This window comes from Mauremys mutica, chromosome 1, assembly GCF_020497125.1.
Source record: "Mauremys mutica isolate MM-2020 ecotype Southern chromosome 1, ASM2049712v1, whole genome shotgun sequence".
In the NCBI taxonomy this organism is placed as follows: domain Eukaryota; kingdom Metazoa; phylum Chordata; order Testudines; family Geoemydidae; genus Mauremys; species Mauremys mutica.
Window position 1 is genome coordinate 51,001,263 of NC_059072.1, and position 16,501 is coordinate 51,017,763.

General features: G+C 40.8%; 1 protein-coding gene across 2 annotated transcripts; it reads right to left on the reverse strand.

Moving 5' to 3' along the window:
* IFRD1 (interferon related developmental regulator 1) lies at positions 1–15,456 on the reverse strand. Of its 2 annotated transcripts, none has more exons than XM_045031781.1 (12): positions 15,141–15,456; positions 11,159–11,263; positions 10,394–10,475; positions 9,552–9,676; positions 8,983–9,140; positions 7,317–7,367; positions 7,048–7,226; positions 6,823–6,931; positions 4,005–4,139; positions 2,360–2,488; positions 1,688–1,783; positions 1–794 (listed from the first exon to the last, which is right to left on the reverse strand). In XM_045031781.1, exons 1-12 carry the CDS (start codon positions 15,184–15,186, stop codon positions 705–707), a joined length of 1,305 nt encoding a protein of 434 aa, XP_044887716.1. In that variant the 5' UTR covers positions 15,187–15,456; the 3' UTR covers positions 1–704. The 2 variants fall into 2 exon arrangements, with proteins under 2 accessions (XP_044887716.1, XP_044887725.1); XM_045031790.1 differs by lacking the exon at positions 15,141–15,456 and adding an exon at positions 13,193–13,414.
* Positions 15,457–16,501: the final 1,045 nt, after the last annotated feature.

The window sequence follows — 16,501 nt, forward strand, 5'->3', positions numbered from 1 at the left end:
TTCAGTGAGAAAGATTTTTATTCCGAAGATGGAACAGTCTTATACAAGCATTAGTAAAATGTGTCACCACTTTTAAAGTTAAATGTAGTCAAGTATGTTTATGTTATTTACTACTTCATTTTAAGTGCCAACAGCAGGACTTCATGGCACTGGTACAGTATAGTAAGGTCATATCTTGTGCCATTTGTCAGTCCATCAGCCAGTTTAAAAAAGTATTAAAATTACAGGGTATAATTGATCATAAAGAAATAGCAGCTTTTCCAGAGGCATGTTTGTCCTGGTACTCTACTCTTCTTATCAAGACGACTTGCTCTTCTATGCAATTTCATTGCTGTATTAACACCAATCCAAGATGAGCTGGGTCAGACAATTTTGGCAGTTTAATACATATAGCTTTCAGCACCATTTAACAACTGAATCATTGGTATATTTACCAAATTCATGAGTGATTTTGATCCTGCATAAGTGTTACAAGTTACATTTCCATCCAATTGTAGACCAACCGATCCTATATACACACACACACACACACCTAAAGCAATAACATGCATAACATTTACAGATATACATTAGATATTATCCCTGTGCAGTGAAGTCTAAGCTATGTGGATATATAAATTAAATCTCAAATTTCAAGGTTACAACAATTTATAGAAAATTATGAAATTATGAAAGTCTTCAACCTCGGATCCCACATGGAAGATTTAGAAAAATTCACCCACATCTGTTCTTTTGTCGCGACATTTGCTTCTAGCCTTTGTTCGAGCCTTGAATGCTGCAGAGTTGTACAAGTGCTACAAAGTGAAAGATAAGATTTAGTCAGATGTTTGAAATATCTATGCCTAAACTAGTTTAGGTTCTTTACATAATTAGGATGTAAAGGATTTTAAATGATTTAAATATTAGATTGGTACAAAATTAATACAAATTTTATATTAAAGGAAGGTCATAGGTTCCACGATTTTAGTACATAATGACCTAACAAACAGATTAAAGGAGAACTGCCACTAGATAAGCATAAGTTTCACCATATGGAAACAAGATCTAAAATTTTTCAAAATAGAAAAGATGACAGGCATTCAGGAGTCTAAGTCTCAATGAAAGGACCTTAAGTTCCTAAATTTCACTGGAAGCGACTTGGTGCTTTTGAAAGTTTTACTCCTTGTCTGGCTTCTAACATTTAACAAATCTGACTATTTCTTCAAGGCTCCCAAACAAGTGTTACTCATTCTGTGAAAAGGACAAAATTAAATTTTTAACTATGGTCCATATGCCAAGGAATGATTTAGGACTACATACTATCCTCAATGCACAGCAAATTCTCGCAGTGTCAGTCATTTAAGCTTTAAAGTTAGAGTTAATTCCCCTACCAAGTTTGTCTCACTCCAGTGTAACATCTCAGGACCATCTAGGAACAGAAGCAAGTGCTGTACCCCCACGCAAAAGGTGTCCAAGTGTATACAGGTCTCATTACTAGCTCAGTCACAAGAGTGAACCTAAAACTCGGTCCAGGACAGATTGCGTTTGTGAAGCACCCCAGAACAACCATTTTTCATTAAAACTTTTGTAGCAGGTTGACTATAAAATGGCAGCTGTTCAACTGTTCAGATTTTGAATGTTATTTAATTCCCAAAGGGAATATGATAACAGGGTAAGTGCAAGTGACAGATAAGATGTGATAACATACCCTTTCAAAACGGGATATCTTCATTGTTTTAAGTGTTGCAGCATCAAGCATTACTGGTGGTCCAAGTTCAAACACATTCCGAAGAAACTCATTGGACTGAGTAAAAAAAATTAACACATCAATAACCAAGGTTCTATACTGAATACTGTAGCAGCTTTAATCTTTAGATTCAAATTACATAACACTGAGTCCATACAAGTAATTTACACTTGTTGAATTCTGCCCCCCACCATTTTATTATAAATAATCAGGGCTCAATTCTTGCTTGCATCAGACAATCAATGCTCAGTACAGGAATTGTCGGAGCCAATTACAGCCTCCTGATTCTGCAATGCCCTGACCTCGATGCCATATTACCCACACTGGCGTGGGCTGGTGTAAACCACACCAGAAGTGATTTCCCTTCTGTAATGGGCATGATCGATCACACTCGATAATCTGGTCCAGTGTAAAAAACCCTTAGTCTTCTTTACAAAGTTTGAATGAAAAATAGACAGTTACTTTAGAACCAGTTTACCATAACTATAATTCAAGACATGTTGCTTTATTCTTAAATTGGGAAACATCTTTAACAAATTACTGGCTAAATTCCAATAGAAAACAAGATAATTTCAAATAGGCAATAATTACTCAAGTGGCCAGACAGGAAATTGTGTGAAAACAACAGGTCACCTGCAAATGATATTGCATCCCTGATCCCAGAATCTCCTTGAAGGTATCATATGTTTGTTTCTTAACCCAGCAGTCAATATACATGCGCTCAGGTCCAAATTTGACAGTCTCTGTAGGGAAGTCACGCTCCTGTCCAAAAAACAAGACAAAACATGAAAACTACATTACCAAAACCCCTGATTTAGAGAAGGTCCTATGCAGACAGACGTTATTTAGAAAGCTTATGCATGTTAAGAACTAGTGTAGTTTTCCTTTCACTGAGTGCTCCTACACAAAATAAGGACAAGAATAATTTATTCTGTAAAGTAATCTACTATGCACGTATAGCACAATTGCTGATTTTACTGCACAGGCTGATGCAGGACTGAACCTTAAGACCATTGATGCTGCTACAGGTAACATTAGAAGGGACAATGATGTAAGTATGAATACGTAAGTAGATGATCAAAAGAAATGTTCACTTGATATGGGCTCTGTCCATGGGATTTGGTTCACTTGGTTTGCATCTGTAAATTAGTCAGGTCTCAGTGGATCTTTAAAGATCCAGGCAAGGTCTTAACATTGTTGAAAAGGAAATTTTATAACTCCCTTTAAAATGCTGTATTTTGATGCAAACCATACTTATGGGTATTCATTTCAGATAATGCAAGTATGGGTGCCAATATAAGACCTTAAGTAAAGAACGTTCTCTAATTCATTTTTTGGGGCTGTTAGTGACCAAGTCACCTTCTTCTGTATTCATGTAACTGGCAATTACTCCTGACACAGTGTAAGCATCCCATCCTATTAGCAGTTAATTTCTCTCAGAACTACGTTTACCGCTGAGAACTTTTGACTGTTTGAAAGTACGATATTCCATTTAGCTGGTACTGACCCGATTTTGCCCAGTTAAAGATTCAAGTATCATCTAACTTACCAACGAAATGTAAGTTCATGATTTGTTACATAAAGTCAAACTTATGTGGCTTAATGACTTTTGAACATTTTGTTGGTGAAGAGCTGAAAGTTACTGTCCAGAGCTTTTAGCAATGATATTCTGTAGTGTTCTCTACAGCAATGTTAATCTAAGCACAGAGATATGCTGTAAAGGACAATTATTTAAGCCCTTGGAGTGGAGCAATTATAAACTGAATCCACACAACAGCTGAATAATGCAAGCTGGTTCTTGTCTATACTGCAAGGCAGTAATCCTGCTAATGAACTGATAGATTTTAGAACAATTCCATAATTCAGAAAAATCAGAGTTTGGCAGTCAAGGACAAGTCTCACAGCAAAAACTCAATATATTAAATAAAGGGGCACTTAACATTCATATTGCAATGTTTTATCCATTTTATAGAAAATCATATATCCAATATGGAAGTTAAGTTTGTATTTCCAATCTAAAAATGAGGTACTTTAGTTAACCTTTGGATCCTTTTTAGATTACTAACCATGAACCTTTGAAAGATGTAGTTAACACTAATCCTGCCTTTATTCTTAAAAAGTTAAGAACCTGAAAATTGAAGTTATTTGGAGCTTATGTTTAAAATTCATCTAAAATTGTAAGAAGGATTTGTCAATGGTCTAGTGTTCATACAACTGTTTTATAAATTGATTACCATTCTGCTTTACAGATGAGTATTTTCAAAGTAATCAAGAGTACCTCTACTGCTCGCAAGACATCTCTGAAGACAGAGCGCTGCTTTCTTTTGTCCACTTTGGCACGGTGCTTGTTTCCATCTGTAGCCAGGGCCCTTAGTTTCTGTGTTAAAAGTTCCATGTCTTCATAAAAGAAATCCTAGCCAGACAAAAGGAGATATTTCAGTTTCTGGTCTTTCCACCATTTTTCTAAGTGGTAATACATCAACTTTTCCCACAATACTGTTTGTCATTTCGATCACGATGCATTTATAAGGTAAAATATGTTAACTGTACTTGAAAAGTTAAGTGATCAGGGTCCAGTTACCCAAGTGTGACCTGTTTGCACCTGCTGGGACAGTTGTCAGCTGAAGCATTCAATGTGGAGATCCCTCAATATGAAAGCAGCCGCCAACAAGGTCTCTTGTGAGGCCCCTGGATTATGGAACAAACTCCCCACTTGGCCTGCTAATGCCTAGATTTGTTAACCCTCTGGACATGCTCTCTGGCACTTGGAGTCGAGGAGCTGCTTACTGGCACAGGCTAAGTAAGTTTTGGGGTGGATTGCAGAGATGCTGACATTTGACTTAGGATGTTTAATGCCATTTATTACTGTTAAATTAAGTTTTGGAAAGGGTTTACAAAGGGGAGTTCAGACTTATTCTTAAAAAAAATATTAGAACAGTTTATGGAGGCCAGATTAATTCCTAACCAATTACAAGTGCATAAAATGTTTTGTCATTTTACTGATTCCACATTATTTACATTACTCTTTCAAATGATAGTTTTACTTTGATAGCATGCTATTTGTGGCATGGACCATCTTAATTTTTTAACTATGCCTAAAACAATAGAACCCTGCACCTTAACTGAGGCTTTAAGATCTTAAAACACTTCCTTTAAGAAAAGCACTTCAGTTCATATGTAAATTACCCAATTCAGTGGCTTGTATAATAAGCAGAATTTGTGACAGAAGGGTTCTCACAATGACCCTGTAACCCATCTGATGCTAATCTTATCTACACCACTCCCATTCATGCAAATATTTTTACTACATTCCTTGCCCTTATTTAGCATTCATTCTTTCAAACTACATGCAGTATTCACTCTTAAATTTACCAACTTAATCACAGAATCAGATGATACTAAGTATATTTGTGTGGTACGTTATATGGGGCAGACTAGGAGGACACTGAGGTAAAATAAGATTAAAAAATTATCATGACAAAGAAATAGAAACACACAGAAGACAGCTATTAAATACAGTAGTGCCTAGGAGCCTCAGTTATACAAGCCGCTGAACTGGGTAACTTGCATATGAACTGAAGTGCTTTTCTTAAAACACTTCCTTTAACATCTTAAAGAATGCAGATTTATACTATTTAAATCAAAGCCAGCTAAATTCAAACCAAAATTTCAGTCACTTGCAGCCACAGTCCAAGTGAAGAAGAGTTCAAGCTCTGGACTCATCGTGCCAGGCCTAATAGCTTCACTTTCACTGTCAAGCCCTTTCAAAGTAGGCTTCAATAGCTAGGATCTTGCAACCAAATACCTCCTGTATTTAGAAGCACTACAAAAAGCAGCACAATTTAGGTACATGTGAAGTTACTGTGCTTGGTATCCTGACTCATGTGTTACCCTTCCCTCTCAGACCATGTTCTAGCTTGGTCAAGGCTGATGTGCTTTGCCAGGAGCCCTTCTGGCAGCCCTCCCAAGCTGTGCCCATGGATAATTGGAGACTATTTTCTTCAATGCTGTCAAAAAAACAGTTAAGTTAATAAGGCACATTACACCAAAGGGCAACAAAACAGATTAAGTCTGTGTTGTCAGGCAACATTAAAAGACAAATTACAAGTTACTTAAAATATCTAACCATCCAGTGCAAAGGTGAATCACAAGGAAAATACCAGTCACAACCTCAGTAGCACAACATAAATATGTAATTAATGCCTTAAAAGTCTTACTCCAAAGTTGCAACTGGCAAAATGCATTAATCTACTTTCAGATGCCAAGAAACATAATGATGTTTTATCAATCTCTTCATCATTGGGTACTCCCTTTGAGGCAACATAAGGAAATGGAAAGCCTCCCACTCAAGATACTGTCTAAACTCAAGAGTGCATTGCAACTAGCAACACACAGCAATGCTTTCTGGAAGCCCCTGGAACTGGCAGATTTGGGGAAGCTGAAAAGGATAAGAGTCTGTACTAAATGCCCCCCTCACCATGGTTTGTTGGGGTACAAGATGCTAATCTACATTTCTTTTCTTTGCAGTTTTTTCTTTTTAAAAAAGTGTTTAGATGTCAGTATCAGATTTTATCGACTAGCATTCCAGCAGCCCTGAAGTTATCACAGGAAGATAATGGGAGGGCTAGCACAAGTAAGCTTGTTTTAATTGGAGTAGTTCTAGTTCAGGGATCAGCAACCTTTGGCATGTGGCCCACCAGGGTAAGCCCCTGGCAGGCCGGGACAGTTTGTTTACCTACAGCGTCCACGGGGTCAGCCAATTGCAGCTCCCACTGGCCGCAGTCCGCCATCCCAGGCCAATGGGGGCTGCAGGAAGAGGTGGCCTGGGACACGTGCCAAAGGTTGCTGATCCCTGCTCTAGTGTGCTTACCTAATTTCATTCTACCGTTTAGATACATTTTTCTTCATTATTTTAAGTTGTGGAGTGTTTATATGCAACTTTCCCACCAAGAATGTGCAGACAGATACAACTAGATTGTAAGAGATGGTCCTCTGGAATTAGGGATGGTATGTGAAATAGCATTACATACCATGGTGTTTAGTTTGCAACAATCTCAATGCAAGAAACCTGTTACAGCTAAATCCATTATACTTACAGCTTCTGTTTCTCGTGCCAGTTCAAACAGAAGAGCTAGTGTTTCTCCAGCAGCAATTCTCATGTTGACATCATCACAAGATAATAAGTTTGGAAGTTTGTGTAAGTGCCTAGGAAAAAAAGAGCTACATTTTATTAATCTGTAAAGAGCAATTTTTGCAATAAAGCAACATTAAAGCAAAATAACAGTTCATTGTAAAAGTTGCCTTCCAGGAAAGGAACATACATTTCAAGTTTTTTCTTCACTTCGCTCACTGGGCAGATGGTCAGCAACAGAGTCCATGCTAAAAGTGCACTGATGTGAAGCACTGTGTTGTGGGTGCTAGAAATGCCATTAGTGTGTGTCTCTCTCTGATATGATTTTGTGAATATGTTTTCCAGACACTCCATAGTTGAATACAGTTCCTGGTTTTAAAAAAAACACAGTGTAAATGGCTAAATTCAATTATTAAAATTTGTGTAAAACTTGATAAAGGGTTAAGTGTTTATCCTTACAGTAATATCATCAGTGACTATGAAACAGCAAACTCCCAAGCAGGTTGCACACTAGAGGTGGAAGAGAAGTAAAACAAGTCAGTATTTCATAGTTTATGTTGATTCTACCAGACCTGACAAGATTCCAAAATTTTAAACTCTGGTCTTATTTATACAAGCAGTTGGAGTAACTAAGTATTTAAGTTCTATGTTGAGTGCCCATGGAACCATTCCTTAAGCAGAATGAACTCTTCCCTCATATTTTTGGCTTTTTTACTTCATAGCTATATCTGGCCCGCTTTACAACATATGCTGCTCTGCATAAGTATTTGCACTTCTGATTATGTATGTACCTCTAAACAAAGTTAAATACATTGCCAGACTGAGCTGTTACAAGAACTGTATATAGCCTGCCTTTCACTTGACTAGCTAAATTAGAAGAGCTAGTAAAAGCTCACTACTGTGAACTACAAGTTTCACAATGAAATAAAAGGGATGGCTGGCATCTACTCACTGCTGTGGGAAGGATTTTCCTGAATTCTGATTAACAGCATTTTAAGGGTCTACTCTATGTATAGTTTCACCAACTCGATGTGGTACGTTTTTCCAGTTTCTTGTGGGTATCAATTTCTAACACCTAAAGGGCAATTCAAGCTCCTCTTAAACACCTGTATTAAATACTAGGGCTGCTTTAGTTTTAAAGCAATGTTTCAGTTATGCTTTGATGCAACCATAGTCAAGCTAGAAACTTTTGTTTCAACACTACTTGAGCAAAACAAAACAAGCAAACCAGTTGTACGAGAGTGAATGCAAGAGCTAGTTCAATTTAACTCAACAAACCCACGACACTAAAGTTACAGAAAAACCCAGTATCATTAGCAGCAATGGCTACTGCTTTGAAGGGGCTTTTAATTAAAAGTTTGATAGGTATAAGAACAGATACAGGTGGATTCTCTGTACTTGGGTTTGAGGCTACCATCCCTACCAAAAAGGGACCCTTGACTTGAGGACTACATGCAGTTTTACACACTTTTCTGCTAGGTATAATTATACCTATCCCACAAGTTTTACAACTTGCATAAATATTTGTGGACTCAGTATACTGTTTCAGGAAACATTTAAAATAATCCTAGTGGACAAGCAATGCAAGAGGAATTCTAGAAGTGAAAGGACCATGCACTAATTCATGGTAGGAGTCATATTGATAATGTAGTCCAGGACAGAGATATTAACAGTCCAAGCTGAAGGAAGAACTGACTGACCAATGCCTAGTCACATCATAAGATGTAACCAGAGTTTTGGGATGGAAAAAGCACAAAAGCACAAAGGAACCAAGATACTTTACATGGTGCCCCAATTTCCACAGAACACTGCTCTGACGGACAAAAAATGCTTTGGTACTGAAAAGAATGATAAGTGCAGAAATTGAAGTTTCAGGTTAAGTGAACATCAACATGCAACTCTTTCAAGCCAATGAGTGTAACACCAATTCTCAAATCTCATGCCATCAATGAAAGCTTCTGGCAGCCCAACACCTGTGTACATTAGTGCAGGAATTAAATTATAGGCTTGCATTAACACACTAGTGAAGTAGTCTGTATTTTGGCAGCAAAGGAAAGAGCAAAGTACCAAAGCTTTAAACTGTTGTACTACCTCTCTTCTATAGCCCAGTACGTTTTATACTTACAGCCTGTCTAGCCTGGATACTAGCTGTTCCATCACAGATTATCTTCTTGAGAACTGGTCCAAGGGTCTTAAGGATTTCTTCACTTTCAATTCCCGACCCCAACTGCACACAGAGAAGACATGCCAGCCTTGCCGCTGCGGACTGTTCATCACTCTTACCTACAGAATAAGGAAATACATTGAGTGATCACCTGCGGATTTTATCCTGCACTGAATCACACATTTGTTTAGAGGCTTGTAAAGGGAGATCCAGCAATGAAGCATGCTGTATCTTAAACAAAACCCAAATGAAGAAAACAGCACTGGAAATGGTACTAGGTTGTCACTAATTCCAGCCAACAGGAAGGAAGCAATGTAATTTTGTAGCTCAATGATCAAAGAGCAATAAATGCTCACTAACATCTAACTTAGGACAAGAGAAGCTTAGCTAACAAATGTATGTGGATCTACTAAAATTTTCTGTAAAATACTACAAAGTCTCATCACATCAGTTAACACTACAGTAGTATGACAAATCAGTCCCTATCCTATAGTTCTGTTACCTTCCAGTACCGTACAAGCATTTATTACCTTTCTTTATGCAGCGTTCAATGCTATCAGTTAAAGTCATTCTCCTTTCCAGGATAAATTCATATAGTATTTTAGAAGTCAGAGCATTTTTAAGACCTTCAAGAGCTGCTTGTCTTGTCTTCGCACTGTTGGAGGAATAGAGATTGATACAAATAAGTTTTCATGTAAGCTAAAGCTGAAGGCTTTGCTTTAGTACACTTTTATAGCAGTGTACATTACACATCTACCTGGTGCTGTCAAAATCTACAGAAGTCCTATGAATTAAGTAGAAACATTTAGTACAGTTGTTGAACAAATCTCCTGGGCAGACCAACTCCTCATTTACAGCTTGGTTTATTTTCCTTCACCTCTTTCCTCAGCTAGAATGCACAGGGGTAAAAAATTTCGTTGAAGGCTGTGGCATATGCTTAATGCAGTACTGCAAAACTCACGGTAGCTTACCAGCCCAGAAATAAACTCACCTATCCTTTATCATGTTGACATTGCGTATAATTAATTTAAGTTGCCTTTCTGAGGCAAACAATTTTGCAAGACCAATTCACTTGAAAAACGCACATGATCTGACAATACACAAGCATTTTAAATTTGTATTAGTAAAAAAAAGCCAGGCCTACTTCTCTAGTTTACATCAAACACCACTGACTCCAGGGCAGCTATTCCTGATTCATAGGAGAGGAGAATCAAGCCCCCAGTGTGGATTGCTAAACTGATTTTAGTAACTATGCAACAGAAATAAAGATAGGTTAAGTTTCTATGGGGCAGCAACACATCACTAATTTGTATGAGAGAAGTCAAGCGAAGATTGGTGGTGCTTAAGTGCATTGTTTCCAAACACCCTATACCTCTTGTCCAAGGTAAGGTCAATGAATCCCTTTAACTTGTACTCGAAGTCTTCTTGAGTTGCTTCTTCATCGACTTCAGGTCCTAATGTATACAAGATAATTTAATCCTAATGCACATTACAATGTTCATGTTTAGATCATTAGAAATTTATAGTATGAGAAACTGATTACTGTATTTAAATCAATAACATCCACCTTTTTTCAGGTAACAGGGACCTTAGCAACAAATGTGGGATATTACAGGAGTAGAATGACACCCATGAGTGGAACCTGGTTATATCCGATTGACATAATGGAAAAGAATTCGATTTTAGCAGCCAATCAATTCTGACTGAGGAGTTTGTACATATAGATTTCAGCATGAAGCAGTGTCATGAATGCAGGAGGGCTGATGTCTTAGGTCCTCTTACTGTTCCTGAGACAGGTGGTAAAAGTTACATCTGAATAAAGGCATTATCAATTTCTAATTAAATCTAAACTTTGCTTTAGAAATTAGCATGGTATACTCACAGAATAAAGAAACCATGGGAGGTTTAAAAGTCTTACAAAACATGTTGTACATTTATCTGTAAATACTTTAATGGGTACCTCTTCAAATAGCTATAGTAATGGGGGTCAGTAATGCCCTGAGAATCCCAAATTTTTGGTTATTTTAAAGATTACTGCACTGTTTTATAAGAGTAGATAAGAGGCATGTGTCAGAAACATCAATTTTGTTTCTAAAGAAATTTGCATAAGATGCATAGATCAAAATCAAAAACATACCTTCTTCAGTGAAGCTAGCAGGATCACTGAAGCCACTGCAGTGGCTCATAGTCTCAATTGATGCATCCTCATCACTGAAAGGCTGCACATTTCTGTGCTGACCACCTTAAAAAAAACACTTTAGTGACTACTTCCATATTTGGAAAACACTGCAGATCCATATATTGCTGCCCTGCCCCCTGTTCTCCCTGACCCCACGCAAAAAGTAGGGAGAAATAAGGGACTACCATGTCAAAGTTTGTTTCTCCTCCCTATAGATCCCTTCTTCCATCTCTTCCTGGCCCTACTTAGGGGTCCAGGATATAAAAAGGTGTTCAGGGAATACTTTCCTAGGCTTAAAAACTACATATACACAGATTTATACCAGAAATAATGAAAAGATATGATACAGAGTATTCAGTGTACTGGTGGAATTTAGAATTACGGAGGAGCAACACCTTCAGACAAGGCTGTGTCTAGCTATTGTATTTGATTGGGCTTTCAAACAGCACATGTCTACATTTAGCAAATGTATTCTGTTCACACAGATACAACGTCCACAGTCAAAAATAGCCGAATTTCCTTGTTTTTTTAATTCTATTTTAATAAAAATTAAATAAGGTACAATTGGTTTTTTAAACAGTGGATTAACCACTGAACAACCTACTAAGGGAACTGGTGGATCCTGCATCTCTGGATATCTTCACATCAATAAAAGATGCCATTTTGGAAAATGTACCTTAACTAAAGAAGTTTTTGGGCAATTTGATGAAATTTAGTGGCCTGTGATATACAGGACACCAAACTAGATGATATAAGGGTCCCTTCTGCCCTTACACTATGAAAAGTATGAACATTTTGGATGGGTGAAGCCCTGAAGCAACCCTACAGCCTTTTAAAATTTTGCCTGAGAATATTTTATACATATTGAAACATACACAATAGTCCTTTACATACCAAGGCAGAGCACCATCAAATACACTAATGCGATGGCAAAATTTACTCATTCAACAGAAGGAATTGTGAAAATGTTGGAGATGCGTTTGCCACAGAGTGGCCTGGATACATCTGGAAATACAGTACACCAAGAACCCAATATCTGCTGCTCATGGAACATGTAAATGGCAACACTGAGACGTGCCAACTAGAAATATGCTTTTGGTATAGGCACAGAGTGCTGTCCATGCCAATGCATGCAAAGGGGGGTTGCATTCATGGTGGATAAGGCTGTTGCGATTTTCCCAAAACCAACCCTTCACTTTTTTCCTTGAAAAAAGGCAGTGAAAATACCCAAGAGATCTACGACACAAAATGCAACTCATTATGTAGTTCATTGCAGCTTGTTTCTTCAGCACCTAGCATATTACAAGATTTCAGCTAAGCAAACCCAGCTAAGTGCACTAAATACAAATCTGACTGATGCTGAGCAGGCTGTACAATCCATGACTTTCCTTACATGATTCTTTTTTTGTATTGCAGTAGTGCTATCTAAGTAAAACATCCAGTCTTAATGTTACAAGGAGGATGACAGAGTTCAGGATTATGTTCCAGCCCCATTTAAGCCTTCTTTAGTCTTGGTTCAACCCAGACCTTCATATTTTATGTCAAGAACCAAGTTTCTATAGGCTCCTTTCCCCCCTCCCAATTTTGTTCTTGTTCAATTCCAGCTTTATTAGCAGCTCAAGCCAGACTTCCACAAACAGCAGTGAAAGCCTGTAACCTGTCAAGTCCCCAAAACCTCCAATTGTTTTTGGAAGTTTAGTGCCTCTAGAATTCCTGTATAATATACATGATGTTTGAGCAAAGTCCTTGTTTATATAATACATTGTTTACAAGTCACCTAAATGTTGAAAATGCAGACACTGAGTTCCAAGAATCTTTCATAACTAGGAAGATGCCTGAAAAAGTCCTTTAAGCAACAAAGACCCTGGAGATGGCTGCAGAATTTTTGAATTGCCAACAGGTTTTGAACTTGCTTCTTTCCTACAGACATTAAGAAGTTATTAAATAATGATTGCCATTTCCTCAAATTACTCAGTGTGTGCTATGGCTTACCTCTGGAATGTTTCCAGAATAAAAATCTACAGGGCTGATGCGTGGAGTTCTGTGGCACATATATCCAGTGTGTGCTGTAGTGAAGTCAATGTTAACATAAAAATTGCAACTTCACTCAAATGTCCATCTTTATCCTGTCTCTTTTTATGGTATAAGCAAACTGATGATCTTTGCCATTTTTAGGCAAAAGGTAACAGCAATTATTCCTTAATCTGATGCTGAAGGGCTGCTGGAAACAGTGGAACAGATACATACTTAAGCTGTCAGAGAAAATTAGTCACAGTAATTTAGGTGTTTCATTTGCAGGATGCTCTAAACTCAATGTTTGTCCTTTCAATTTCACAGAGAAAGTTTACCTTACTGATACAGTTGATTTTGACTGCAATTTGAGATCAACCGTTTTTCAATCTGACTAAAGCCTGAGACAATATTTACAATTTACTTTAGGCAGCACTTCATTTCCACTGTTCTTACCATATCCTTGAACATTAGGCACATTGAATGAAATTCACATACTAACATTTGGTAGTCACTACACATAAATCAGCTGCTTCCAAGTTGCCCCAGCAAGCTGTGTGAGTGCCACTGAAAATCAGCTTGCATGCCTACCCCAATCTAGTGCATGGATTCTCAAGATGGAGGGTCATGAACCCCAAACAAATATTGGGAGTAGGACCACCTTGTCACTCCCATATGCCTACACAGTCTCAGCATGGAAAAGACTGAGAACCACTAATTTAGTGAAAATTAAGATGAGAAGCCAATTTCAGAAAAGGGGGGAGGGATAGCTCAGCGGTTTGAGCATTGGCCTGCTAAACCCAGGGTTGTGAGTTCAATCCTTGAGGGTTCAATCCACTTGGGGATCTGGGACAAAATCAGTACTTGGTCCTGCTACTGAAGGCAAGGGGCTGGACTCAATGACCTCAAGGTCCCTTCCAGTTCTAGGAGATAGGTATATCTCCAATCATTATTATAAAATGCACTGTCCACCCACCTTCTGGAAGTTTTTAAACAATTCATAACTCCACAATCCCTGTGAGTTGACAACCCCCAATAATCAAGTCCCTCACCACAAGCTAACAGACGATTTTGGAGCTCTCACTTCCTAGCAGGCATAACAAGGCCCTTACCCATGTCCTGGGGCTTTGGAGGGGCAGAACACTGAGCTTTCATTCCCAGAGTGAAACTGAAGCCTGGCAACAAGAGCTCTCAGGCGCCCTCACTTAATTCAGGGGGACAGATCTGCACATAAAGAGCCCGAGGAACCCACTGAGCATTTTCTCGAGCTGCCCCAGCCCCGGGCGACAGGGCACGTGCCACACTCCAACCCCAGGGCGGCGACCCGAGGCTGCAGGCGGAGGCGGCTGGCCAGTGCCGTGGCTGCGCCAGGCCATTAGCGGTGACGCCAGCCCTGGAGCTGCTCGCTGGCTCCGCAGAGGTGACCCCGGGCACGGCAAGCTCGGCTCAGGGGCCACCAGCGCACTGCGGGGGACCGGCCCAGCTGCCTCGGGGCCCTGCCTCCGGCGCCGCGCGGGACACGCACTTCGCCGCCCGCGGCCCCGGGGCAGAAGCGGCTGACGCGCGAGCTCAGCAGCAGGCTGTGCGCATGCGTCCGCTGGTGTGTGAGGTGGCGGTTTCCAAGCCAGGCTCCCGTCAGCCCCGCGGAGACAGGGCCGCTCCCTCAGGCGGCCCCGGGAAAGGGGGCGAGCAGGTGCCGCCTGCCCGGAGAACCTACAAGGAGGCGCCCGCCCAAAGCCCGGCCGCACAGCCAGACAGGGCGGCTCCGCTGGCCGAGGCCCGGCTGCCCCCCACCCGCCGAGACCCCCCCTTCCCTCGAGCACCAGCGCATCATGGGAAATGTAGTTTCTCGTTCTCGGCGCCCAACAGAAGAGACTGGGACAGGCCGCAGGCAAAAACTGCGGCTCCCAGGATGCCTCGCGGCTCCTACCTGCTCCGCGCTGGTGGTTGCTCCCTCGCTTCTTTGACTTGGGCATGGCTACCGGCGGTGCGCGGCTCCCCTCTGTGGGTCTCGGTCTCTCGGTTCCCCCCCGCCCGGGTCTCAGCGACAATCAGCCGATGGAGGAGCAGGAGCGCTTTTTACTACAGCGTCTCTGCGGGGCTGACTTCCCGGACCGAGGCAGTGGAGGGGATTGACGGAGGCAGGCGAAGGACGAGTCGGTGGTGGCGGTAAAAATCCCCGTGAAGGCCCGTGAGCAAAATCGATGCATCTTTCTCCTCTCAGACACCTGGAGCTAAAGGCGAAGAGACGGCGTCGACGCCGCTTTTATAGCCAAACGGGCTAAGGAGGCGGGCAGAGTGACGCATAGATGACGTCAACCGGATATGACCAATGATCAGCTCTGGTTTTCAGGACTCGTGACTCATACGCTCCTGGTGCCGATCATGGTAGCGCGTTGCATGTTGGGATGTGTAGTCCCGAAGGGGTCACCAGTTCCCTCAGGCTGACAAGGACAGCCTCCCGCGGCCGCGCTGGTAGTGTGCAAGGGCATCCCAGGACACCATTGCATGCTGGGAAATGTAGGCTCAGCCTCTCTGGGCTATGGTAGGACGCCGTGTAGCGCACGTCGGCTTCCCCCTACAGGCGTGTCCCCGTCTGACCCGCTGAGTGGATGGTGCAGCCCCGGCAGGAGAGGTTAGTGTAAAACATGGCTGAGACTCACAGAGGCGCTTGGGTCAGATCAGAGCCTTCTGGTGCTGCTAGGGCTCATGGATCTGGGAAGAGATGGTAAAAATGGCTCTTCCTGAAACACACACAGCACAATCCCCTCCCCACCAAGGGGAGGAGAATAGCACTGAGAATGAGGTGAACAGAGCGCTCTTTCTTTCCCCCCTTTCCATGGCTTGTAGCATGCTGTTATATGTGTCTTAATTTAGCCCCATAACGCAGCAGTTCCCAACTATAGTACACGTGCCGAAGGGTGGTGGAGACGAGTTGGCTGGTCACAGGATGCTAGGCTGGCTCTCCTCATATCCAGCTGCCATGTCGCATTAAAGACAGCTAAAAATACATTGAATATTTAACTACTAATATTCTGCTATGGGATTGCCACAGAGATATTATGTGAACATGAATGGAAGGAAAGGCAATCCACGCAATTGTGAATGAGAGAGGGTGGAGGCATCTAAAAAGATGTATACATATGACATAGAACCGTTCCACCTTGCATTTTGCTGTGACACTGGGAGTACCTTTCCCAGATCTGAAGAAGAGCTTTGTGTGACTCAAAAGCTTATCTCTGTCACCAACAGTCCAATAAAAGATTTTACCTCACATTATATCATCTTGTC

Bases quoted from the DNA above. Each gene is read 5' to 3' on its own strand.
- IFRD1 (XM_045031781.1), bottom strand. From the start codon at position 15,186: ATGCCCAAGTCAAAGAAGCGAGGGAGCAACCACCAGCGCGGAGCAG. The intron at 10,476-11,158 runs GTATGTTTTTGA...TGTATACATTAG, and splicing joins TGCTAGCTTCACTGAAGAAG to GACCTGAAGTCGATGAAGAA. The intron at 795-1,687 runs GTATGTTATCAC...TTCACTTTGTAG, and splicing joins AGATATCCCGTTTTGAAAGG to CACTTGTACAACTCTGCAGC.